The sequence below is a fragment of the Mesoplodon mirus genome, assembly GCF_964341445.2.
Source record: "Mesoplodon mirus genome assembly, chromosome: 4".
Taxonomy (NCBI): domain Eukaryota; kingdom Metazoa; phylum Chordata; class Mammalia; order Artiodactyla; family Ziphiidae; genus Mesoplodon; species Mesoplodon mirus.
The window spans coordinates 145,087,801-145,114,338 of NC_138979.1; the positions used below are offsets into that span (position 1 = coordinate 145,087,801).

At 39.6% G+C, this 26,538-nt stretch overlaps 1 protein-coding gene across 1 annotated transcript in view; it reads right to left on the reverse strand.

The window, feature by feature from the left end:
• Nucleotides 1-26,538, reverse strand: part of SLC35F4 (solute carrier family 35 member F4) — a gene marked incomplete at both ends in the record, with an annotated part of 286,092 nt that overhangs the window by 13,144 nt on the left and 246,410 nt on the right. Inside the window, 3 exons of the mRNA XM_082616750.1 lie at nt 3,944-4,163; nt 8,800-9,097; nt 13,534-13,719. Coding sequence (XP_082472876.1) covers nt 3,944-4,163; nt 8,800-9,097; nt 13,534-13,719 — 704 coding nt within the window. The remainder of the gene's footprint in view (nt 1-3,943; nt 4,164-8,799; nt 9,098-13,533; nt 13,720-26,538) is intronic.

Genomic DNA, 26,538 nt, shown 5'->3' on the forward strand with positions numbered 1-26,538 from the left:
GAATTCAGAGAAGAGCAGTTTAAGCAATGAAAGATTTCATTTAACTGTCATGCCCCAGTCAGTTCTTGACGGATGGAGGAAAGTCTCCAAAAGAGCCACAGTTTGGGAAACTAAACACATAAGGACCCAATTATACCTAGAAAATAGGTGGCTGCCAAGCTGAAGGGACACAAATTCATTTCCTCAATCTGCTATAAAAGTTGGGGTCTGCTGAACCATTCACCACCCACCAATTTTCTTCACATGTTCAAGGAAATTTGAAAATGAATGAACATTTTCTATTAATAATATAAAAATAAGGAGGGGACAAGATCTGAAAGAAAGGGTGTTAATTTTCTAGTCTGACATTTACTTTTCATTGGAGTGAAATGGATGCCAGTGATAGAGAAGAAAACCCGAAGCAGTGGCTCATTTGTTGTTTTTTTTTTTTTGAGAACCTTTTTTTATTGATATTCTGTGATCAATATCAATATCATTGATATTCAGTGATATTATGGTTCTGATTGATTTAAGAATGCTAGCTAAACAAAACAGGATCTTGGAGATGGGAAAAACACCCATCTTCAATGCTGCAAGAGCTGGATTCTCACTTAGCAACATTTTTGCCATTAAAAAGAAAGGTCTTTTAAAGAAGTTTACTAATTTCCATATGATTATCATACATCAGCTGTAAGCAACTACTTATGAGTTTTTTAACACACCAAAACTCACCAGCAAACTGGTTGAAAGAATTTCATAATAGAAAACTAAATGTACGGCAGACTACCTTTCCATCTGTGATTCAATCAATATTCCAAGGAAACTAAATATTAACAAGTTATTCAAAACATATAATTAGTTTTTATGTGAGCATTGCTAATTCTGGCCAACTGGTGCTCTAGATAAACCCGTATTTACTGATATTATCATTTAAAGCATCCTTCATTCTGTTCATCGTGTCATTTTGACGTGAAAAATAGAAGTAGGGGAGGCCATATGTTTTATCTCAAGGGTGATCATTCTTGGGGTCATGCAAATGAGAATCATAATCCCCAAACTATCTTTTTCTGAACAACTAAAGACTTAGAATGAGTCAGAAATATGCATTTTGCTTTGATGACTGAAAGCAACCCTTTAACTATTTAAAAAAAGAGTAGTCCAAGTGGGGTGGCATCTACAGACTTTGTCTTGTTTATGGGTGTAGGCAATAAGAGCTGCATTTATGTTGTCAGTATTCTATTTGTCCTCCTCTAATTTCTCAGGTGACCTAATTATACATGTTCTCAGTATGTCTCAGAAGGAAAAGAACTGCTGATATGGTCAAAAGGCAAAATGCTGAATATGTTTCAGTGCTTCTTATATTCCATGGCCTGCTTATGGGCATTATTAAAATTACACCTTGACATTCTTCTAGAACATGGCATTAAACACTTCCTAATGTTTCATAGTGAGAAGTGAAGCACCTCCTGTCATTTAAAAAGAAAAATACCTGGCTTCTCCCAGCATGCCTGACCTTAATACTTACTATTTTGTCATTATGATGTCTTAACTTATGCATTTACTTATTAACAACTACTTATTGGCTACTTAACAATTTTTCTATCAGGTCTTATTACTTTGCAGATGCTGTATGAGTTTCCTGAGGCTGCTGTAACAAATGACCACAAACTTGGTTACTAAAAACAGCAGAAGTCTATTCTCTCATAGTTCTGGAGGCCAGAAGTTCAAAATTGGGCAGGGCCATGCTCCCAACAGCACCTCTCTGGGAGAGAATAATATTACATGCCTGCCTCTTCCAGGTTCTGGTGGCTGCCCCGGCTTTCCTGGGCTTGTGGCTGCATCACTCCAATCTCTCTCTCTGTGGTCACATTGCCTTCTCCTCTTCTGTGTGTCTTTCCTGTGTGTGTCTCTTGTAAGGATACTTGTTATTGGATTTAGGAGACACCCAGATCAACCAGGATGATCTCCTCTTTGCAAAATCCTTAAGTTAATTATGTCTGCAAAGACTATTTTTCCAAGTAAGGTCACATTCACGGGTTCTGGGGATTAGAGTGTGGACACCTTATTGGGGGCCACCATTAAACCCACCACAGATGCAAATTTTAAGATAGACATGCTTTGTAGCTTCTAGGCAGATTTCCTAAATCTGCCATTTAAATGTGACACAGCTGAGCTTTTCCCCCTACAAGTCCTCAAATAAACATCAAGCTTCTTTTGATATGACCCCTTGCATAAGTAAGTTCCATGGTTAAATGCATTCATTCACTCTAATACAATTGATTTGCTCACTGGTAAATCTAATAGTGAACATATCTATTTCCTTTTCGTATTCACATGACACTGAAAGAGCAGAAAAGCCCCTAAATCTCCTTTCTTGCCCTCTCTTCTGACAAGGCCCTCCAAATACTCATGGGTGATCCAAGGTGGTAGTAGATAGACAAGAGAAAGATCTTGTAAGCATGAGTTCATTCACTATATCCTTAAATATGTAGAGTCTCTACTTTGTCCCTCGTATTATTCTAGGTGTTAGAGATAGAGGTAGAACTAGTTTCATGGGCATATGACCTGTGCAGATGCAGTGGGCTCCCTGATGTTGCCATGTTGAAATTATTCACATTTTTTTTCAACAGGAGGCCTGCATTTTCACTTTTCACTGGGCCCCACAAATTATGTAGCCCAAGCTGAATGGATCAGTGAGCAATGTAAAGAAGGTTCTTGTTCTCAAGTACTTGTCAGGGCACGTGATGGTGGACAGATGATACCAATGCTTCACGTGTGAAAACATGATGCTAAGCCCTTTGGGTGTGAAATCTAAGATTAGCTATGGAGAATGAGTATGGGACCACATCTGGTATAGTTTAATGGTATCATGGACTGATTCAGTTTCTTGTGTTGTCTTCTGCTATAGCTTTTCACTTGTTCATGTCAAGTTTCAGTTCTGAATTTCTGAGCAGCATTTCCCAAGATACAACCAGAATTAGCTAATTGGCTATTAAGATGAAGTTTTCAGGATGATACCTGTCACAAACTCTCTCTCTAATATAAACATGAATTTCAGCATTTAGTAGGGCAAGGACCCTGGAATCATTGCAACAAGAGCAATATTTTGATAGCAAAATGTGTTTCAGATCCAGTCTTGGACATCTCTTTCGGAGAACAATAATTGTGTGATGTTTATCTTCTGGAAAAAGGCTATTCATTTGGACCTCCTTTCAAAGAACTATTTACTCAATATTTTCATCATGGTGGCATGCCAGATTATATGAATGAGATCTGGCTCCTTAGATCTGCATGGTTTTCAATCAATCTAACAAAGATCAAGCATACAAAAAAAATTTTATTTTTAAATCCATGTTACCTGTGAAAGGGATAAACTCAGAACTGAAGTGGTTGGTGGAAGTTTAATGCAGTTCAATTAAGGATTTGTACCCCAAAGTAAGAGTTATTGCTTTTAGTTCCATATCTAGTTAGTCACACTAGATATATAGCCACTTTTAACAGCATTGTGCCATTACTGATGACTTTAATTACTGTTTGGTAACCTGATCTACTTACACCAATATTAATTAAATCCATCTCTGGGGGGAAAAAACATGAGGGAGTTGTCCCAACATATGTTGATTGGAAAAAAAGCAAATCATAATCTTTACTGTGGCTAATTTTCTCAGACCCTTCTTTCCCGAGGACAGAAGGAGTTGATCACACCATTAATTCTAAGAAAAGCACTTCTTTTCCCTGAGTGCCTCCTGTTGAAATCATCTGACTGATTCCAATGGAAACAATCTCTTTATCTTCTCATGATGTCGTAACTGCCTGGGCGTCCTAGTGCAACTTCAAATTTCAATCTGTACTCAGAACCAATGGGAAAAGTTTTGCAGAAACTCCACAAAACAAAGCAGTTCTCCTGATACCAAGGATCTATGATTAAATGTGGCCTTACGCATTGAATCAAGTGTGCCATTACCCTCACTCCCATGAACCTGTCTTTCAGCACGATCCACGACAGCAAGAAGACAAAGGCTTTGTTACAACAGAACAGAGCAGAGACATCTGTGGCTGTCAGCTTCTTTAAAGCCAGTAAATACAGGTAATTAGTCAAAGTCCATAGAATAGAAAAGGGAGCAGTTCTTTTAAGAAAGAGCTTCAATGTCAGACCATCTTCACCAAAAATTCGACTGCATTCCCTAGAGAAGAAATAGAGGTTAATAGTCAGGTATTAATTTTAACACATCTTGTGTAGACTAACTCTTGACGGCCATTTTTAGGCAAGAGCACAAACCCTGAAGACCCAACATTCATCTGTGGAACCTACTGAACCCAGTTCTGCCACCTACGGGCTGTGAGTACAAAGCGTTCCATGGAGGAGTCCACATCTCCCCAGGCACAGAGCTAAGCCTTTCCTACCCATTCTCTGGAGATTCCTGGGGGTAGTAGCCATTCTGCTGTTGCCAAACATTCTCAGAGAAGCCCGGAGAAATCCAGAAATGAATGGTTGCTGGAATTACTAGCTATTCGAAGAGACAGATGATTCTTTCCCAGTGGATGGATACAACAGGGTCAAAATGGTTGCTACTGTTTGAATAGGCTACAGACCACGTGCAGCCTCACATATCATGTGTAGGCATGCACAGCTTAGGATTTTATTATTCCTAAAACATTATGCCTTTTTCTGACATATCTGCCCAGTGGACAAATTTCTTTTTCCTCTAGCATTTTTAAGGTAGAAAAAAATGAAGGAAGCATCTGTGGTAACCCCCAAATGGTAAAATAAATAAATAAAATTCAGGTTGCATTTATGTAGAAACACCTGGCCATTCTGGAGTAATTGTCTGAATTCATTGTGTAAAAATAGTCATTTCAGTTAAATCTTTGATTTGCTTGGTTTCTGACTAAATTGATTATTTAGCCCAAAGGATTGTTTTAATCAAAATGTTGAAGCTAGCGATACATATAGGCAATATCGAAAGTGATAGAATAGCAGTAGCTTTTTAATTATGGACTGAAAACAGGCTGAGAAAATTCAGCTTTATTTTTTTTCACTCAGTTGTACATGAACATTCAAGCTTTCATTGGGCAACTATCTTGTGCCAGGCATTGTATTTTCAAAAGTAGTATAAATATTCTGTTTGAAGCAACAAGTTATTCATATTTGCACGTTTATAATGTTTATAAATCTATTTAAATGGCTCTAGGTAGTACTAGTTTCTGGTTTCCCTTCTAGCTCTTTCTGAAGAGAAATAATTATGCTTCAAAGTATTGCAAAGCAAAGTAATCTCCAGCCAATGTTTGTCTCCCATGTATGAAGCAATTTACCCCACAGGAGGACCACATGGGGGGAGGGCGTGACAAAGTGGTGAGGCTCCAAGCACAGGGATACGGCTTTCAAAATCAAGTCTCATAGTAAACGTTGCTTCCAAGCAGCTGAGAACACTGGGAATCATAGGCCAGTGATTCTGGGAAGGTTAAAAATGCATTTTGAACACATAGACAAGTCATGTGGTGATTTTACTTTCATGTGGCAGACAACCAAAATGGAAAGACTTTTGTAAAATGGAAATGGGATTCCCAAAGCTAAATTTTAACTTGAAGGAGACAGAACATCAGTGAAGGGACTAAATAGCCTGAGGCAAAGCCTTTTGCAAAGTAAACAGAAATTACACGTGCTCACACACACAGGTAAATGGATGGCCTCTCTGTTTTGTTTTACTGACGTGTAGTTGATTTACATTATTATAAAATGGATGGCCTGTTTTGTATTACTGAAGTGTAGTTGATTTACAGTATTATAAAATGGATGGCCTTTCTAAAGCTCTACCTTTGAGATACTCAAATCAGAGTTACACACAGAGCAAGCAGCAGTTTTCACAGAGCAACTGGGCACACATTTTGTGTTCTGTACTTAGAAAGGGATTTGCTCTGTGAGGAAGTCTGCCAGGGAGAGCTGGAGTGGAGAGTCGTGGGTTTATCCTGACATCTATAACTGCTAAAGGTCCTTTAAAATACACGTTTATTAAGAACCACAACAAATCCATTTCTGATTAAAGTATTTCTTATCACTGGCCTTAGCCAGTGATGGTTCTTCCTTCCCAGAGCCCACCATCATGTTGGGTAGAGTGCTCTCCAGCAAAGACTTTGGATTCAGGAGAGGGAACACCCTGCCCCGTGGGGAAGCCAGTGGAGGCACATGGATGGGGAGAGTCCCCCAGGCAAAGTGCTGCTGCCTGGCAGAGGCTCTTGGCCTGGCTCACCCTGACCCCTAGGTATTGGCTTCCTCCTTGTTACCCTTTCTTCTTCCCTTCTCATCTCACTGCCCACCTTCTCCCCACTTGTCACTGCTGTTACAAGAATTAATAAAAATGCTCTCCATTCCAACGCCAGTTCATCTGGGTAAAACCTTTTGCCATTTAAGCAGTAAGTGCTAGGAAATGTGATTTTTTTTTTTTTAAAGATGGATTTCTGTGGAGAAGGAGATAACAATAGTAGGTCTCTCCTTGGGATGATGAGATCAGAATCTCTAGACAAGAGGCATTGACAGGAGGCAAAACTTGGAAAGAAGCTTAGAAGTCGGGGGACACTAATAACATAACTCTGCACATCCTTGTTCCAGCAGCTACTAGTTATGGAACCCTTTCTGTATGTAAGATGGCATCTTTAATTTTATTTATTTATTTATTTATTTATTTATGGCTGTGCTGGGTCTTCGTTTCTGTGCAAGGGCTTTCTCTAGTTGTGGCAAGTGGGGGCCACTCTTCATCACAGTGTGCGGGCCTCTCACTGTCGTGGCCTCTCTGGTTGCGGAGCACAGGCTCCAGACGTGCAGGCTCAGTAGTTGTGGCTCACAGGCCTAGTTGCTCCGCGACATGTGGGATCCTCTCAGACCAGGGCTCGAACCCACGTCCCCTGCACTGGCAGGCAGACTCTCAACCACTGAGCCACCAGGGAAGCCCCAGATGGCATCTTAAGCACATTTCATAGCTTCCTGACACATGGCAAATTTATCTTTGGCTCTAGTTTCATGTTTTCTAGAGTTTTTTTCCTTAAGAAATTACCCTTTGATACCCTTTTGATATACCATCAAAACTATGGTATATAATTATTTTCTTCTTAAATTTCAAATTCACCTGAGGCAATTGAATTCTCTTGATAGTATATAAATGGAATGATGGAAATATCAAAAACTACTTCCAAATGAACAATCCTTACCATCTAGATTTGATACCTTACTGAAAATTCTTTTGATGTCAGTGATAAGAAAAAGACTGGAAATGCTTTCATAGCATTCAAGAGAAAAGGAGAAAATAGGCATAGGGTCTGGCACAATGGGCCAAATCCTGTTTTCAGTCTTAGATACTAACTCTATTTTCCCTTTGTTCTGCCATGAGAGCTTCAGCGGGTGCCTTCTTGGCAGATGGTGTTAATGAGTCTACAGGGAAAAAAGATCAAGGATCTCAGCATTTTCTGGCAATGTTTACCTCTCATATGGAGGGGGCCACTGGAGAATATTCCTTTCACAGACAATGTTTTCTGCTTGACAGTAAAAGCTCTTTGATTCAGTTTCAGAAATGGGCAACTTCACACTAGGCACTAACAGGGGGCGGTGTCTTGTCAAGTTACAGGTCTCACTAAATTCAGAGTTAGCTCAACATGAGAGATGCGGTGAAGATGAGACTCATTCCCCAAACAACACTTCTGTCAGCAGGAGCCTCTTGTAAATGTATTCTCTTCAATAAAACTGACTTGGGGCTTCCCTGGTGGCGCAGTGGTTGAGAGTCCGCCAGCCGATGCAGGGGACATGGGTTCGTGCCCCGGTCCGGGAAGATCCCACATGCCGCGGAGCGGCTGGTCCCGTGAGCCATGGCCACTGAGCCTGTGCGTCCGGAGCCTGTGCTCTGCAACGGGAGAGGCCACAGCGGTGAGAGGCCTGAGTACTGCAAAAAAAATAAATAAATAAAATAAATAATACGGAAAAATGACTTGGCTTGCTTTGCGGTGTTCTGAGGTATTACTTCCGAGACTAAACTTTTGCTGTTTTTATCAGCATGTGTGTCTAAACCATAGGAACACATGCTATGGGTAAATGGAGGTATTTTCAAACAGGGAGAATTTTATTCTGATAATCATGTTCCCTGCAATCATGTATTAAATATTGTTATTAATAAAGATCTTATGCCCCAGCATCATGTCTATTTTGATGGGAAGAAATATAAAGTATTTTTAGCAATCCCAGACAGGTATAAGGTTTTTTTCTTTCCTCCAAACCAGAAAACATTTATCATTCTTGAATTGGGTTTTGTTTCTTTAATGATAGATGAACGTTCATGGACACACGTGGAAAATCAGTTCACAGTGTGACTTCAATATTCCCGGGCACTTCCAAGCTGGTGATAAATTGGAAGTTGAAGATTAAGCCTTCACAGTGTCTTAAGTTTTCAAGAACAGTCTTATAATGCCTCCTTCCTTTCATTAGATAAAAGGGCAAGAAAGAAAGGTTATTTTGGCTCCTGCAATACAAATTTATTGTCATTCTGCTGAGAAGCAGTAAGCGGGTGAAGAAAACTGTCCTGCGTACCGCAAAAAAAAAAAAAAAAAAAGATAAGATACACAAAAGCACCAGCACAGTGCCTGGCATGTTGTAGACACTTAATAATTTTGGGGGTGGTACTGATTCTGTTTCTTCGTGTTAATATGTTCACTACCGACCTTAGATCCTGCCTCTCCACACTCCTCAACTCAACTCATATTCCAAAGAGATGAAATTATGCATATTTGCATGAAATTATTTCCAACCATCTCCTACTGGCCATTTAACATGAAACCTACCTGAATTTTTTCATTGGAGATTGCTTTTCTTGAGCAGTGGCCAGATGACCAGAGTAATAGACTGGGAAAAACATAATGTTCCAGTTTGTTGAAAACCAAGTCATGAAAAATGGACAGTAGAAGTTCTTATAAGTAATTTTTACAATCTGTGTGGTTCCAACCCAAGATGATGACACTGACAGGATGATCAAAAGTCCCCAGATGGCCTTCAGAACCATAGACGTACAGGATAGGCAGCGAGCCTTGATTCTGTTTTCTTGGCTGCTATTCTCAGGATGAGTCTGTGTTCCATCATCCCCTGCAAACAGGAAAGGAATACAAATGTGTGGAAATCAAGTTATAAAACAGCAATCAAAAAGGCAGACAGTAGAATCACCACTGTTCTTTTTTTTCTCCTGCTGTCATTTGAAGAGACATAACTCTAGCTCATTTTCTGTCTGGAATCTGGAGTCTCTGCTCTGTAAGGTACAGTGTGTATCTGGACCCCTATCCAGGCTATGACAATGCCCATGAACTTGGTGGACGCTCTCTGTTCCTGGGTGTACCCTACCCACTTCCTCGTGAGAGCATTACACATTTCAGCTCCAAAGGCTTTGCCCTTGGCCACGTAACCTGCTTTGTCTAATCAAACATAAACAGATGTGTGGTATGCCACCTCTCAGCAGAAGCTTTAAGAGGTATCACAGGGTCCCACTACCTCTCTAGCTCTTCCTTTCTGCCACTAGAATGGAGAATCCCAAACAGAAGCTGCTTTTTGGTCTGTGTGGGAGAATGAGCAGAACCCTGTGTCTGCCGACATGAAATGTGAACAAGAAATAAGTATTTGTTGTTATATTCCACTGAGTTGCTTTTTTCTCTTTTAACTGCAGCAAAGATGACTATTAAGTTGAAAAGGATGTGTCCCCAAAACAGAGCAAGTCTGGACTGCACAAAATTACCTTCCACCTCAGAGCAAATTACGACTTAATATGTTTCTGGGAGCACAGTGAGTTCTGCTTTGTATTTTTACATTTACTAAGAAAATTTAGTAGCATTTTTTCACACTAAAATAGTTAAAGCTCTCTGAAAGTGACAATCATAAAGGCCTTCTCCCCTGATAGAGAAAACAAGTTTAACACAATGAATTTATGTACCTGTCAGGAAATTTAATGGGAGCAGTGGTCACCCTGAGTCCCCAGATAGTAGAATCCTGGGGGAAAGGAGGAAGAATTGTCTGCAAGATTCTGCTGTGTCTCCAGGGACCTCCTTTAAGCATAAGGCTTATCCTGGGGTTAAGAAAGTGGTGCAGCCCACAGATAGCAAGTGAGAGTGGATGGTTTCTCACTTTTCCTCTCCAGAACCTGCTGGCTCTCCTGCTGTGAATGTGTGTGCACTGCTTAATGACCCAGGTGGGACTGCCCCACTGGGGTAAAGGCTTTCATCCAGCTAAGGCTTCCTGATATAATTATTTGGGGAAAGTAGGTAGCAAGATTTGAAAGTGAATTCTTCACTGCAGAATATAAACCAAGTAAGGATGAACACAGCAATTACTACATGACTTCCAAGTCTCATAAACAGAGTTCTCAGAGCCTAGGCCTCCAGAAGATGAAAACTGGTATTCTTTTATTTATTTATCCAACAAAGTCCTATGGAGACTACCAGGAGTTAGATAGTCGGGTTCCAGGGGTTCAAACAAGAAAGACTTGAGCTCATAATCTAGACAAAGGCCAGAGAACACATCTAATACAGTATGATAAGGGCCAAGTATGGCAGATACAAGGCCACATGGAAGCAGAGGAGAAGCACTTGTTAAGAGGAGGGGGGCATAATGATTAGGAGAAGCTCCCATGATGCAGTGACATTGAGATGAGTCTGTAAGTATGTTAGCCAGCTCCCTTGGCTGTGTACAGACTATACTTGATAACAGTTCTGCAAATTCCCTCTATGACCATGTGGCTTACACAGAGAGTAAAGGGAAAAAACAAAAATGAATAAGAGGTGGAATAAGAGACTCTGGTGTTGGAAGGCTGGGAAGGGAACACAAGCCTACCCAATTAAGTAGGTATTATTCCCATTTTACAGATGAAAAAACTGAGACTTGTATTAAAGGTTGTTCAAGGTTGAGCCTAAGACAGTATGACTCCAAGGTCTAAACTTTTTATTCTGAATATTGATTCTGTCTAGGTTTCAGGCTTGAGCTCCCTGTTTAAGCACTGGACGTTTCAGATAAGGTTTGGAGAAAAAGTTCTGTTTCTGGCAGGAATGGCAGTCTTGCATGAGGTTTGATAGAAGTGATATTAAGAGAAAGGTGTACTCTACTACACTTCAGATCACATTATTCTCAGGGAATAGCTTATAAAGGAGGAATGATTCTACAAAGATTTTAAGTATCCCTTTGAGTTGATATCTGCCTTCACGGTCACCTTCTTTGAAGATTGCATCTGTACCACGGTCAGAGCATGGAGAATATTTCTGATGGCACCAATAGTCACCTAAATCCCCACCTAGTATTGACTTATTCTTTCCTCTGCTAACTAAATTGAATTGTTGACAATTCTTTAATTTTACTATCTACAGATACCATAGAAAGATTGGCTGTCCAGAGTTCTATTTTTTTTTTTTTTTTGCGGTACGTGGGCCTCTCACTGTTGTGGCCTCTCCCGTTGCGGAGCACAGGCTCCGGACGCGCAGGCTCAGCGGCCATGGCTCACGGGCCCAGCCGCTCCGCGGCATGTGGGATCTTCCCAGACCGGGGCACGAACCCGTGTCCCCTGCATCGGCAGGCGGACTCTCAACCCTGCGCCACCAGGGAAGCCCAGAGTTCTTTTATTTTTCTGACCATTTTAAGTATGATTTCCTAGAGTCCTGCTTAGATTTATTGTTTTGTATATATCATTAAAATTGATTTACCAGGAATTCCATCCATTTCTATGAACCTTGATTGGAGTCATACAAATTGATGGTAGAGGCCGCTGGAATTTGGAAACATGAGTGAAAGTCCTAGTCCTGCCATTGGATGGCCCTGAGTATATGTTTAATTCCATCTTAGGTTCTCTGTCAAACAGTGATAATATCTATCTCATGGGCTTCCTTTTGAGGTTAAGTACCATAACATTCATGAAAGAATGGTGAGCTGCTCTTCAGATTATTCTCCTTTTCTCTTTTCTTTTTGGTGTCTAGGAATATCCCCAAATGTCTTCTGAATCATTACAGAAAGAGTAAATCATGCCCCATGTGGTCTTTAATGGTACAGTTTTTAAGATTTGTAACCTGTATATGATAGGTAGGGCAAATTTATTAACCATATTTAATTAACTGGAACATACTGTTCTGAAGATAACTGGGATGATAAGAATATTACTGTAACTCATTAAAGCCAATTAAAACTTTCTGAAGATTTAATTTTCTTCACTTTTTAAAAAAGAGTTTTAGCCTCGGGGTCCATAGTTGCTGAGATTCCATTTTAAAATATTGTCATTTTTTGAAAAAATCTTTTCTCACATAAAACCTCTTATCAAATAAGTAGGACCCTACAAGAGGCTTTCACACTTCCTTTGTACCTTTGTTTACCTGAGTCCCCTGAATTACCATTTCTCTTCTGTTTACTTTTTAAAGCTAGTGTTCTCAAAGTTTGAGGGGTTTTTTTTCAGGTTTTTTTCACTACCCACTTATTTTGAATAGAGTATTTTGTTGTTTTTGCTGTTGTCACTGTTGATTTTAAGGATGCAAGAGATTTTAATATGTTGCTGGCCAAGCTGAAGGAATAAACGGAGAGGGAGAGATTGAAAATGTAGGTGGAAGAGATGGAGAGAAGGTGATCATGGATGCAGAAGGAGTCAACATCAGAATGGTAGCAAACACAAAAATCAAAGGTGGTCCCCACAATGATGGTAATTAGCAAATTAGCAAACAAGAGAACAGAGACATTTTGAGGCAGAGAGGAAAGCATCTCTTAGCACACAATAGTTTTAGTCTTTTCAGGAAAGTAGAAGTGTGGTCATATGATGAGAGCAAGTGAGTATGGACTCAGAGCTTGAGAGCATCTCTGGGGAAGGCAGTACGATGTCCACCACCAAAATGTAACAGTATTGGGCAGCAGCCTAATGGACCCAGCTGCATTTTAAAATGATAAGTTTGCTGGGAAATCCATGGATATAGTAAGGAAATTTATCTAGCAATTCCAGTAACCAAGTAACCCAGGAGTTGGTAAGTGGTCAGGCAGATGTGAGGAAATGCCAAAGTTCTTGATTTAATAGTAAATGCTGATCAGGGAGACAACTGAAGTGAAGGAGGTGTAAAATTGGGAAAACTAGAAGGGCTCCAAGGACTGGCAGTCCTGATAAAGACAAGAGCAGAGTCTGTGATTTTACTGGTACTTTTATTCTTCTCAGAATGGGTACAGGGTGCTATTACTAAATCCCAGGATTGAGGTAAAAGATGCTGGCTTTTGACATCTTGAAGATGAGAAAACTAGTTTCCTTATAAACTTCATTAGAAGTCACTGTTTAACCATGTGTTAAACCCTCCAGTTATAGGTTTTGGTATTATTTCTCTGCTACACTGTACACCGTACATCATTAATGGATTATATCTACACATTTCCGTTCTTCCTTCTCCTCCCACTTGATAAACTTTCCCCACATGCACTCCTGAGAGTCCATGTAACATCTACATTCTGTGCCAATGGTGAGATCTTTCATTGCTGGCAAAAGCTCACCAAACGTACTGTTATTTAAGAGGAGGTTAACCACATACCTGATCTGTTCTGCCTCTCGGCTCTATGTCCACACACTCCAGAGGATCCTCGACTCTGAAGTTCAAGAATAGGAGCAGAAGAATCTTCGGTGACAGACAGAGGGGACAGTTGTCTGCTGATGCTACTGTGTGAACTGGGGCAGTTGGCTCCAGGTTTACATCGAGTAACTGATGATCTGGAGGTACCTGGGAAGAAAGAGTTCATACCCGTTTGAGAATTTTCTGAAGGAAAACAGATTTTTAAATGCCTTGGCAGTAAAATATATGGAACATTCACTGAGTTCATTTCTAATTTTAAAAAAGGGGGTCCTAAAAAGAGAATGCTATGTTGGCAAGGTCTGTGTCCCTAAGACAAAGGGTCTTTTAAGATAAATCCATTAACTGGAAATGAACATTAGAAAATGGTGTTTGGGATGACATATCTGTTCTGAATTAGAACTGTTATCACAGTCAAATAGTTTACCTCAAGGAAAGCAAAGTGATGATACGCTTGCTTCCTCCCTTTTCTTCGTAAGGCTGACTGTTGTATTCCTAACTGGTAAGACTGCCAACGGGGTCTCCTATTAAATCCACTATACACTTTTCCATCAGATTGATCACTAAAATCCAACTTTGTTGTGTCTCTCTGCTCTGGCTAGGACTTCCAATATGTTGAATAAAAGTAGTGAGAGTGGAATGCTTTCAGCTTTTTCACTGTTGAGAATGATGTTAGCTGTGGGTTTGTCATATATGCCCTTTATTATGTTGAGGTAAGTTCCCTCTATGCCTACTTTCTGGAGAGTTTTTATCGTAAACGGGTGTTGAATTTTGTCGGAAGCTTCTTCTGCATCTATTGAGATGATCATATGGTTTTTATCCTTCAGTTTGTTAATATGGTGTATCACATTGATTGATTTGCAGATATTGAAAAACCCTTGCATCCCTGGGATAAATACCACTTGATCATGGTGTATTATCCTTTTGATGTATTGTTGGATTTGGTTTGCTAATATTTTGTTGAGGACTTTTGCATCTACGTTTTTGCATCTGTGATATTGGTCTGCAATTTTCTTTTTTTGTTGTATCTTTCTCTGGCTTTGGTATCAGGGTGATGCTGACATCACAGAATGAGTTTGGAAGTGTTCCTGCCTCTGCAAATTTTTTTGAATAATTTAAGAAACGTGTTAATTATTCTCTAAATGTTTGGTAGAATTCATCTGTGAAGCCACCTGGTGCTGGACTTCTGTTTACCGGGAGATTTTTTTTTTTTTTACTGATTCAATTTCATTACTGGTAATTAGTCTGTTTATATTTTCTATTTCTTCCTGGTTTAGACTTGGGAGATTGTACATAATTACGAATTTCTTCTAGGTTGTCCGTTTTATTTGCATATAGTTGCTCATAGCAACTATGATTCTTTGTATTTCTGCCGTGTCCGTTGTAACTTCTCCTTTTTCATTTCTGATTTTATTGATTTGGACCCTCTCTTTTTCTTGATGAGTCTGGCTAAAGGTTTATCAATTTTGTTTATCTTTTCAAAGAAATAGCTCTTAGTTTCATTGATCTTTTCAATTTTTTTAGCCTCTGTTTCATTTATTTCTGCTCTGATCTTTATGATCTATTTCCTTTTACTAATGGGTTTTGTTTGTTCTTTGCTTTCTAGCTCCTTTAGGTGTAAAATTAGATCGTTTATTTGAAATGTTTCCTTTCCTGAGGTAAGCTTGTATAGCTATATAAACTTTCTTCTTAGAACTGCTTTTGCTGAGTCCCATAGATTTTGAGTCATTGTGTTTTTGTTTCATTTGTCTCCAGGTATTTTTTTATTTCCTATTTGATCTCTTTAGTGATTCATTGGTTGTTTAGTAGCACATTGTTTACCTCTACATGTCAGTGTTTTTTGCAGTTTTTTTCTTGTAGTTGAATTCTAGTCTCATAGTGTTGTTGTTAGAAAAGATGGTGATATGATTTCAATTTTCTTAAATATACCGAGGCTTGATTTTGTGGCCTAGCATGTGATTATCCTGGAGAATGTTCCATGTGCACTTGACAAGAATGTATATTCTGCTGCTTTTGGATGAATGTTCTCTCTCTATATGTATCTGTTAATTTCATCTGGTCTAATGTGTCACTTCAGGCTAGTGTTTCCTTGTTGATTTTCTGTCTGAATGATCTGTCCATTGATGTAAGTGGGGTGTTAAAGTCCCCTATTAGTATTATGTTATTGTTAATTTGTCCATTTATGTCTGTTAATATTTGCTTTTATGTATTTAGGTGCCCCTATGTTGGGTGCATGTATATTTACAATTGTTATATCTGCTTAGATTGATCCCTTGATCATTATGTAGTGTCCTTTTTTGTCTCTTGTAACAGTCTCTACTTTAACTCTATTTTAATTCTGTTTTGTCTGATGAAAGTATTGCTACCCTGGCTTTCTTTTGATTTCCATTGGTGTGGAATACCATTTTCCATCTCTCACTTTCAATCTGTTTATGTCTTTGGATATGAAGTGAGTTTCTTGTAGGTCTTGGTTTTGGATCCGTTCAGCCACTCTATGTCTTTTTTTTTTTTTTTAATACTTTTTAAAATTGAAAAATTGTTGATTTACAGTTTGTGCCAATCTCTGCTATACAGCAAAGTGACTCAGTTATACACATATATACATTCTTTTTTAAAAATATTCTTTTCCATTATGGTTTATCCCAGGAGATTGGATATAGTTCCCTGTGCTATACAGTAGGAACTTGTTGTTTGTCCATTCTAAATGTAATAGTCTGTAATAGTTTGCATCTACCAACTCCAAACTCCCAGTCCATCCCTCTCCCCCTCCCCTTGGCAACCACAAGTCTGACCTCTGCCTGTGAGTCTGTTTCTGTTTTGTAGATAGGTTCATTTTTGTCACATTTTAGATTCTGCATATAAGTGATATCATATGGTATTTGTCTTTCTCTTTCTGACTTACTTTACTTAGTGTGATAACCTCTAGTCACATTCATGTTGCTGCAAATGGCATTATTTTGTTCTTTTTTTATGGCTGAGTAGTATCCCATTGTATATATGTACCACTTCTTCTTTATCTATTCATCTGTAGATGGACATTTAAGTTGTCTCCAAGTTTTGGCTATTGTGAATAATGCTGCTAGAAACACAGAGGTGAATATATCTTGTTGAATTATAGTTTTGTCCAGTTATATGCCCAGGAGTGGGATTGCTGGATCATATGGTAGTTCTATTTTTGGTTTTCTGAGGAACCTCCCTACCGTTTTCCATAGTGGCTGCACCAACTTACATTCCCACCAACAGTGTAGAAGTGTTCCCTTTTATCCACACCCTCTCCAGCATTTGTTATTTGTAGACTTTTTAATGATGGCCATTCTGACCAGTGTGAGGTGGTACCTCCTTGTAGTTTTGATTTGCATTTCTCCAATAATTAGTGATGTTGAGCATATTTTCATGTGCCTACTGGCCATCTGTATGTCTTCTTTAGAGAAATGTCTATTAAAGTCTTCTGCCGATTTTTCGATTGGATTGTTTTTTTATTGTTGAGTTGTGTGAGCTGTTTATATATTTTGGAGATTAATCCCTTATCTGTCACATCATTTGCAAATATTTTCTCCCATTCCGTAGGTTATCTTTTTTTGTTTTATTAATGATTTCCTTTACTGTGCAAGAGCTTGTAAGTTTGGTTATGTTCCATTTGTTTATTTTTATTTCTATTGCCTTGGGAGACTAACCTAACAAAACATTGGTATGATTTATGTCAGAGAATGTTTTGCCTATGCTCTCTTCTAGGAGTTTTATGGTGTCATATCTTATGTTTAAGTCTTTAAACCATTTTGAGTTTATTTTTGTGCATGGTGTGAGGGTGTGTTCTAACTTCATTGATTTACATGAGGCTGTCCAACTTTCCCAGCACCACTTGCTGGAGATTGTCTTTTTCCCATTTTATATTCTTGCCTCCTTTGTTGAAGATTAATTGACTGTAGGTGTGTGGATTTATTTCTATTCTGTTCCATTGATCTATATGTCTGTTTTTGTACCAATACCACACTGTTTTGATTACTATACCTTTGTAGTATTGTCTGAAGTCTGGGGGAGTTATGCCTCCTGCTTTTTATTTTCCCCCTCAGGATTGCTTTGGCAATTCTGGGTCTTTTATGGTTCCATATAAATTTGTAGATTATTCTAGTTCTGTGAAAAATGTTATGGATGATTTGATAAGGATTGCATTAAATCTGTAGATTGTTTTGGGTAATATTGCCATTTTAATAATATTAATTCTTCCAATCCAAGAGTATGGGATATCTTTCCATTTCTTTGAATCCTCTTTAATTTCCTTTGCTAATGTTTCATAGTTCTCAGCATGTAAGTCTTTCACCTTCTTGGTCAGGTTTACTCCTAGGTTTTTTAGTGTGTGTGGTTTTAAAAGGAATTGTTCTTTTTTTTTTACATTCTATTTCTGATTTTCATTGTTAGTGTAAAGAAATACAACCAATTTCTGAATGTTAATCTTGTATCCTGCTACTTTGCTTAATTCATTTATCAGATCTAGTAGTTTTTGTGTGGGTCCTTAGGGTTTTCTATATATAGTATCATGTCATCTTCATGTAGTGACAATTTTACCTCTTCCCTTCCAATCTGGATACCTTTTATTTGTTTTCTTGTTTGACTGCTGTGGCTAGGACTTCCAATACTATGTTGAACAGAAGCCGTGAGAGTGGGCATCCTTGTCTTGTTCCAGATTTTAGTGCAAAGACTTTCAGCTTTTCACTGTTGAATATTGTACTGGCTGTGGGTTTGTCATAAATAGCTTTTATTATGTTGAGATATGTCCACTGTATACCCACTTTGGTAAGGGTTTTTATCATGAATCGATGTTGAAGTTCTTCAAGTGCTTTTTCTGCATCTATTGAGACGGTCATGTGGTTTTTAAATTTTCTTTTGTTAATGTGGTGTATTACATTGATTGATTTGTGTATGTTGAACCATCCTTGTGAACTTGGGATGAATCCCACTTGGTCATGGTGTATGATTTTTTTCACTGTGTTTTTGGATTCAGTTTGCTAATATTTTGTTCAGAATTTTTGCATCTATATTCATCAAAGATATTGTCCTGTAATTTTCTTTCTTGGTGGTATCTTTGTCTGCTTTGGGTATCAGGATGATTGTGGCTTCATAGAATGTTTGGGGGAATGTTCCCTTCTCTTCAAACTTTTGGAAGAGGTTGAGAAGAATTGGTAAATATATGTTCTTTGTATGTTTGATAGAATTCGCCTGTGAAGCCATCTGGTCCTGGACTTTTGTTTGCAGGGAGTTTTTTTTATTATTACAGATTTTATTTCATTTCTAGTGATTGGTCTGTTCAAATTATCTATTTCTTCTTGATTCAGTTTTGGTGGGCTCTATTTTCTAGAAGGTTGTCCATTTCTTCTAGGTTGTCAAATTTGTTGGCATATAATTGTTCATAGTATTCTCTTATTGTTTTTTGTATTTCTGTGGTTGAGACTTTTCCTTTTTCATTTCTTATTTTGCTTATTTTGGTTCTCTCTCTTTTCTTCTTGGGGAGCCTGGCCAGAGGTTTGTCAATTTTCTTTACCCTTTCAAAGAACCAGCTCTTGGTTTTATTGATTTTTTTCTATTGTTTTTTTAAATCCCTATTTTATTTATTTCCTCCCAGATCTTTGTTATTCCCTTTCTTTTGCTGAATTTAGATTTTGTTTGTTCTTGTTTTTCTGATTCTTTTAGGTGGTAGGTTAGGTTGTTTATTTGAGATTTTTCTTGTTTTTTTGATGAAGGCCGGTATCGCTATTAACTTCCCTCTAAGAACTGCTTTTGCTGCATCCCATAGATTTTGTATGGTTTTGTTTTCATTGTCCTGTGTCTCAAGATATTTTTTAATTTTCTTTTTGATTTCCCCATTGACCCGTTGGTTTTTTAGTAGCATGTTGTTTAGTCTCCATGTAATCGTTTTTTTCTCATTTCTTTTCTCTATATCTTTTGATTGGAGCATTTAGTCCATTTACATTTAAAGTAATTATTTATATGTATGTTCTTATTGCCACTTTGTTAATTGTTTCTGGGTTGTCTTTGTAGGTCTTTTTTTTTTAATTCCTTTATTCTTTTTTCTCATCTCTTGTGATTTGATGACTATCTTTAGTGTTATCTAAAGATAACACTTCTTTTTTGTGTATGTATCTATTATAGATTTTTGGTTTGTGGTTACCATGAGGTTTTTATATAGCAATCTATCTATCTATCTATCTATATATATATATGCATGATTGTTTTAAGTTGCTGATTTCTTAATTTCAAATGCATTCCAACAACCCTGCATTTTACTCTCCTCCTCTCACAATTATTGCTTATTGTGAATATAGATGATTTTACTACTTTTGTTTTTTAACCTTCCTACTGGCTTTGTGAGGGGAAGATTTCCTACCTTTACTGTGCATTTGCCTTTACCGATGAGCTTTCTCCTCACATGATTTTCATGTTTCTCACTGTGTCCTTTTTTGCTTAGAGCAATTCCTTTAACATTTCTTTTAAAGCTGGTTTGGTGGTGCTGAACTCTTTTAGCTTTTACTTGTCTGTGAAGCTTTTGATCTCTCCATCAAATCTGAACGAGAACCTTGCTGGGTAGAATATTCTTGGTTGTAGGTTTTTCACTTTCATCACTTTAAAAATATTGTGCCCTTCTGGCTTGCAGAGTTTCTGCTGAAAAGTCAGCTAATAACCTTGCATGAGTCCCCTTGTACATAAAGTGTTGCTTTTCTCTTGAAGCTTTTAATATTCTCTATCTTCAATTTTTGCCATTTTATTTACAATATGTCTTGATGTGTTCCTCTTTGGGTTAATCTTGTATGGTACTCTCTGTACTTCCTGAATTTGAATGTCTGTTTCCTTTCCCAGGTTAGGGAGGTTTTCAGCTATTATCTCTTCAACTATGCTCTCAACCCCTTTCTCTGTCTCTTCTCCTTTTTGGACACTTGATGTTGTCCCAGAGGTCTCTAAATTGTCCTCATTTCTTTTTATTCTTTTTTCTGTTCAGCATAAGTGATTTCCACTTCTCTGTCTCCAGCTCGTTGTTCTGTTCCTCTGTATCATTTAGTCTACTGTTGATTCCTTCTAGTGTATTTTTTCATTTCAGTTATTGTATTCTTCATCTCTTTATATTTATTCTTTAATGTTTTCTAAATCTTTGTTAAAAACTTCTGGGCTTCCCTGGTGGTGCAGTGGTTGAGAGTCCACCTGCTGATGCAGGGGACGTGGGTTCGTGCCCCGGTCGGGGAAGATCCCACATGCCGCGGAGCGGCTGGACCCGTGAGCCATGGCCGTTGAGCCTGCGCGTCCGGAGCCTGTGCTCCACAACAGGAGAGGCCACAACAGTGAGAGGCCCGCATACTGCAAAAAAAAAAAAAAAAGAAAAGAAAAAGCTTCTAACTTCTCACTCTGTGCATCCATTCTTCTCCCATTTTTTTGATCATCTTTACGATCACTATCCTGAACTCTTTCTCAGGTAGATTGCCTGTCTCCACTTCACTTAGTTCTTCTGGAGTTTTATCTTGTTCCTTCAATTGGAATATGTTCCTCTGTCACCTCATTTTGCCTAACTTGCTATTTTTATTTTTATATACCCCCTGGTAAGTTGTTCGTATTTCCTGACTTTGAAGAAGTGGCCTTCTGTAGGAAACATCCTATGAGTCCCAATAGCACACTCCCCTCTTGTCACCAGAGCTATATGCTCTAGGGGTTCCTTCTATGAGGACTGTGTGGGTATTTCTGTTGTGGCGAGCTGACTACACCAGAGGTCTGGTAGGTTTATTTGGCCCTGGTCTGGTTGGTTGCCAGGTCCTGCCTTGTGCAGAGGCTGTCAGCTGCTGGTTGGTGGGGTCTGATCATGAGGCAGCTGACTGCAGAACCCTGGAGGTCCCAGGGCTAGTGCTGTATTACTGGTGGGCAGAGTCAGGATCCAGGAGAACCTGGGGCTGTTGCCCACCTACTGGTGGATGAAGCCAGGTCCTGGGGCTTGTGCCGGTCTACTGGTGGACAGAGCCATGTCCTGGGGTCTGGTTGTAGGGCCTAGGGGTCCCAGAGCAGGTGTCAGATCTCTGGTAGTTGGGCTGGTTCCTGACAAGGTTGGCTGCAGGGGCTGGTATCTTGAAGCTTGTGTTGGCCTCCTAGTGGGCAGGGACCAGGCTCAGCCAGTTCCAGGGCAGGCCTAGTCCATAGACTGGGATGTTGCTGTTTTTTTCTGTGGCTGGTGTCTGCCTGCTGGTGGGTACAGCTGGGTCTGAGGCTAGGACAGGCTCACTGGTGGGTGGGGCCTGGGCCCCACATGCTCTCTGGCTGAAGGCCCTGGAGGTCTTGGGTCTATTGTATGTGCACTGGTGTGTGGGGACAGATCCTGGGCCCTCTGGTGAGGAGGGCCATGTCCAGAGGTGGCTGTGGACCCAGGGGGTCTTAAGGCAGCTTGTCTGCTGGTAGGTGGAGCTGTGTCAGTGTCCAGTTAACTGTTTGCCCTGAGGCATCTCAGTACTGGTGCCTGCAGACTGTTGGGCTGCAGTGGGACTGGGTTCTGTGGTAATAATCTAGAAGGAAGATTCCAGAATGGTGTTACCATGTGGTAGAAGGAGCTCCCCAAAATGACTGCTGGGAGTCTATGTCCCCAGGGTGAATTGGAGTTATCTCCTGCCTCTCCAGGAGACTCTCTAGAGCTCAGAAGGTAGGTCTGACCCAAGCTCCTACCAAATTACTGCTTCTACCCTGGGTTCCAGAGCATGTGAGACTTTGTGTGAGCCCCTTAAGAATAAAGTCTCTATTTCCCCCAGCCCTCTGGGACTCCCAAAATAAGCCCTGTGGCCTTCAAAGCCAAATGCTCTGGGGGTTTGTCTTCCCAGTACAGGACCCCTGGGCTGGGGAGCCTGAAGTGGGGCTCAGACCTCTCACTCCTTTGAGAGAACCTCTGCAGTTGTAATTATTCTCCTGTTCGTGGATTGCCCACCTGGCGGTATGGGATTTGTCTATATTGCTACTCCGCCCCTCCTGCTGTCTCATTGTTGTTCTTTCTTTATATTTTTAGTTGCAGAATATTTTTTCTGGTACGTCCTGTTTTTTTTCATTGATGGCTGATCTGTTAATAACTGTGATTTTGATGTGCCTGTGAGAAGAGAAGAGCTCAAGGTCTTCCTACTCTGCCATCTTGTGCCTCACAGTTATGTTTCTAATTGAATATTTTAAATTCAATTAAAAGAGGCTGTCTAAAATTCAGGGAACTCTCATTTATTCATGTTCTTCACGAGGGGTGACACTCAGATACTCCAAGAGTAATTTTTAATGTATCTTTCAGGTATCTTTTATAATTTATGTTTACATGAGGTGTGCCTTCATGTGTTTTCTTAGGTGAGTATCAGGTTTCATTTTGTGATTACTCAGCAGTTGTAGGTGGAAAGGAGGAAGTCCAAAAATGGGTTGAGTACCAAGTTGAGATGGGGTTGAGATAAAATATTGGCCATAGTTACTAAAAAGTTGGTAAATCACATGTAGCTAGCAAGTGTTGAGTTTGTAAGCCAAACTAGTGATTTCTCTTTCTTCCTCATTTTCACTTCAGTGTTATGTCCTGGCTTCTCTACCTCCTGGTCCTTATGCAATATAGCTCAAATCTCATTGCCAGCTGCCAGCTGCCTCCCACTTGCTGATTCATGGAAGAGACCCGAGAATAGCTGAGCCACTGGAGGCATTTAAACCTTTGTCCTAAAAAGGCAAATTTAAACTCAGAGCCAGGCCCAGAGGCAAGTTCAGAGCTTAGTCCATGAAACAGTCATCTCAGGTCCTGGAAATGAAGACACTGGCCCATTCTATATGGTCTTGTACTATCAATTAATATAAATCCAGCCCCGACAAAAATAAATATTCAGAATGTCACCTGGGATACAGTCAAGGATCATAAATAAATCATATTTATATTGTATTTTATATGCCACAGTGAGTGCCTGGGTACTGCAAATTCAGTTAGTAAACAGTGTTCAGACTTTGACAGGTATTGAGGATAAACTGCATTAGAAGTGAAGGATTGGAAGTCTCCCATTAGTCACACTAGATGGTCCCCGGCCCCTTGTAAAGACATCTGCTCACCTGAGCCATTGTGTTTGGGCCACCTTGCGCCATTTTTCATAATTGTCCAGGCATAAGAATATGGTTTCTTCATCTGCACTGGTTAGGCTCTGCATGCTTCCCAAATCAATTTAACTCAACAAGTAGTTATTAAGCACCTATTCTAAGGCAGGTATTGTGTAAGGAACAGGAGTTAGACAAATGATGAATACATGGTCCATGACTTCATGGAACTCTTGACATAGTATTGGAGTCAGACATGTAACCCGTTGACTATAATGTGAACAGGAGAGCAGGAAGAAAGGGAGTGAGTGGTCTATTCAGCCTGGAGTAGGAAATGTTCTATGGGGCTTTGAAAGATGAGCAGGACTTTGCCAGGCAAAATTTTATGCTGAGTCAGAGAAAATTGTGGAGCAAATACTCGAGTTGGAAAGTGTATGCTATGAAACTTAATGGTAAGATGCTCAACTCTAAGATGCTGAATTCTGAGTACAAAAGAGCACTGAAAATCCCATCCTTCTATCCTTGCTGTTACTTGAAAAGGAACTTTGGTATAATTGAGATTCAGAGAGAACATAGTGGTTAAGAACACAGGTTGTTTAAATCTGGGGATACCTGGTAGGAGTCTGGCTCAGCCATGTATAGTTGCACAACATTGAGACAGAAGATGGCCATGTAATCTCGCTCAGCCCCAGTTTTCTCTCCTGTTCTACCCACATCTGAGGAGTGTTGTATGGATTAAATGATCCATAGAACATACTCAAGAAATGTATACTGTTATTATTAATAATGACCAGGTAAACAGAAATGACCAGTTGTACTATTTTATCAATCACAATGTTTGACTTCATGAAATAGAAATCCAAACTGAACTGGTTTAGCAAAAATGGGGAGTTTTTATGAGTTTAGCAATCAAAGGGTAGGATGGCCAGGGATGTTCTTAATCCTCAGGAACAGCTGGAACCCAGGGCATGGTGTAGCTGAACAGCACCCCCATTTCTCACTGCTGGATGCCAGATTCATTTCTCCTCACTTGGCTGTCACCTGTCTTTCTCTGCAGAAAACCTGGCTGTTCAAAGCCCCCAAGTTTCCAATCTCATAGCTTTAGCCTCCTGGGAGAAATCTAGCTGCCCATAGTCAAAAAGTCTTGAAGAAAGAACTTGTGTCTTTTACTGATTCCTGGTCCAATTTCTGTCACCAGAGAACACTGCAACAGGCTGCAGCTCCCAGGAAAGTATGGGTAGAGCTGGGCAGACAGTGCCTTGGGTTTCCACTTAGAGACTTCAAAGGAAAAAGAGCAAAGAAGAAATACAGCTGCTGAGTAAAGCAACTGACTAAGCAAATGGAGGACAAGGGGTGGGGGTCTCAGATAACAACTTGAAAAGCCAAGCTGATAAAGATTAATTGGGAAAAGGTCTTTGGAAAGTAGGTGAGAGAGAAGCAAAGTGTCAGGTGAGTTTCTGTGTGACTGAGTGTAAGATGACTTGGAAGATAATGGATAGACCAGCCTCTATTATTCAAACAAGGGTCCTGCCATTGACTCTTATTTCCCATCAGCACAAAACATCAATGTAACATTTGGTTCTACTAAGCCCTATGCTGAAAACAGCTACAGATCTTATCCTGAGTTGCCCCAAACTATGGTGATTACCTGAAACACCACATGTACCACAGGCACCCAAACCTAAAGAGATAATGGAAACACAGAAGGCAATTACACAATCCAGGGGAGGGGAGAGGGAGGTGGGGTGAGAGGGGTAAGAGCTGCTATATGATAAGGAGCAGAATAGTATACTGAAAAGACGTCCCTGGAAAGCAGGACACCAAGTGGCTGATAAATCACTTGACCTCTCTTTGTCTGCATTTCTTCTGCTCTGAAATTTAATAATTGGACAAAATGATTTCCTAAATCCCTACAGCTTTCTCTTCTTTGATTTAAAGATTTTTCAAACAAGCACCTGAAAATCATGTTTAATCATACAACAAACTTTGTCTATTTTCAACCAATTTTTTTTTAGCCATTTATATTAGTCAAGGTTCCTGAAGGAAGAGATAACAAACTCAAATTAGGATAATTTACTAAAAGGTGGTCAAGGTATAGGGCTATAGGGCAGTGCTTCTAGCATCACCTGGGAGCTTGTTAAAAATGCAAATTACCAGCAGCCATCTCAGACATAGGAATCAGAAACTTTGCCATGGGTGTAACTAGTAACCTGGGTTTAAGGAGCCCACCAGGCGATTCCAATGCAAGCTAAAATTTGAGAACCACTGTGGGTGAGAAACCAGCACAGGTAGGGCAGTACCCAGGTTTAGCAACAGCTCTTACTGCACTTGGGCCTGAAAGGACAAGGGGAGGGAGTGATTAGAAAAATCTGGAAGGAGAGGGTTGCCTGACATGAGTTATGACTTTTCATTAAGGTAGCATTCATCTGGGGGATCCTGATAATACTCCCTTCCTTTGATATCCTATAGGGACTCCCCATTGGTTATTAAATTGAAGCCAGAGAGCAAGAAAGTCCCTAGAGTTTTACTGCCAGAGGCAGGTGTAGGAGGGGCAAAGAAGGCATCTGATATCCATGTTTCTACAATAATATTATAATCACAAAATCAGGGGGTGGACCACGTGATCTCCTAGCATTAAGCTCCTTTAATTGATGATTCTTCCAATCCGTCTCCTGCAAATTGTATTTAAAACATAAAACTACCTTTGACGATTTTCAGCTAAACTTTTATTAGTTTGTTTCTCTTAAATACCTGTGAAGCTGTTGTAATCAATGACAAAACATCAAAGACAGAAATGTAACCCTGAATTTTGACTTGGAATTGGTTGGAAGCCCTAATTATTACTGTGACATTTTGTCTTATAAAAAGAAAGAAAACATCAATAATTCAACAAAAGATTATGTGAAAAGCTGTATT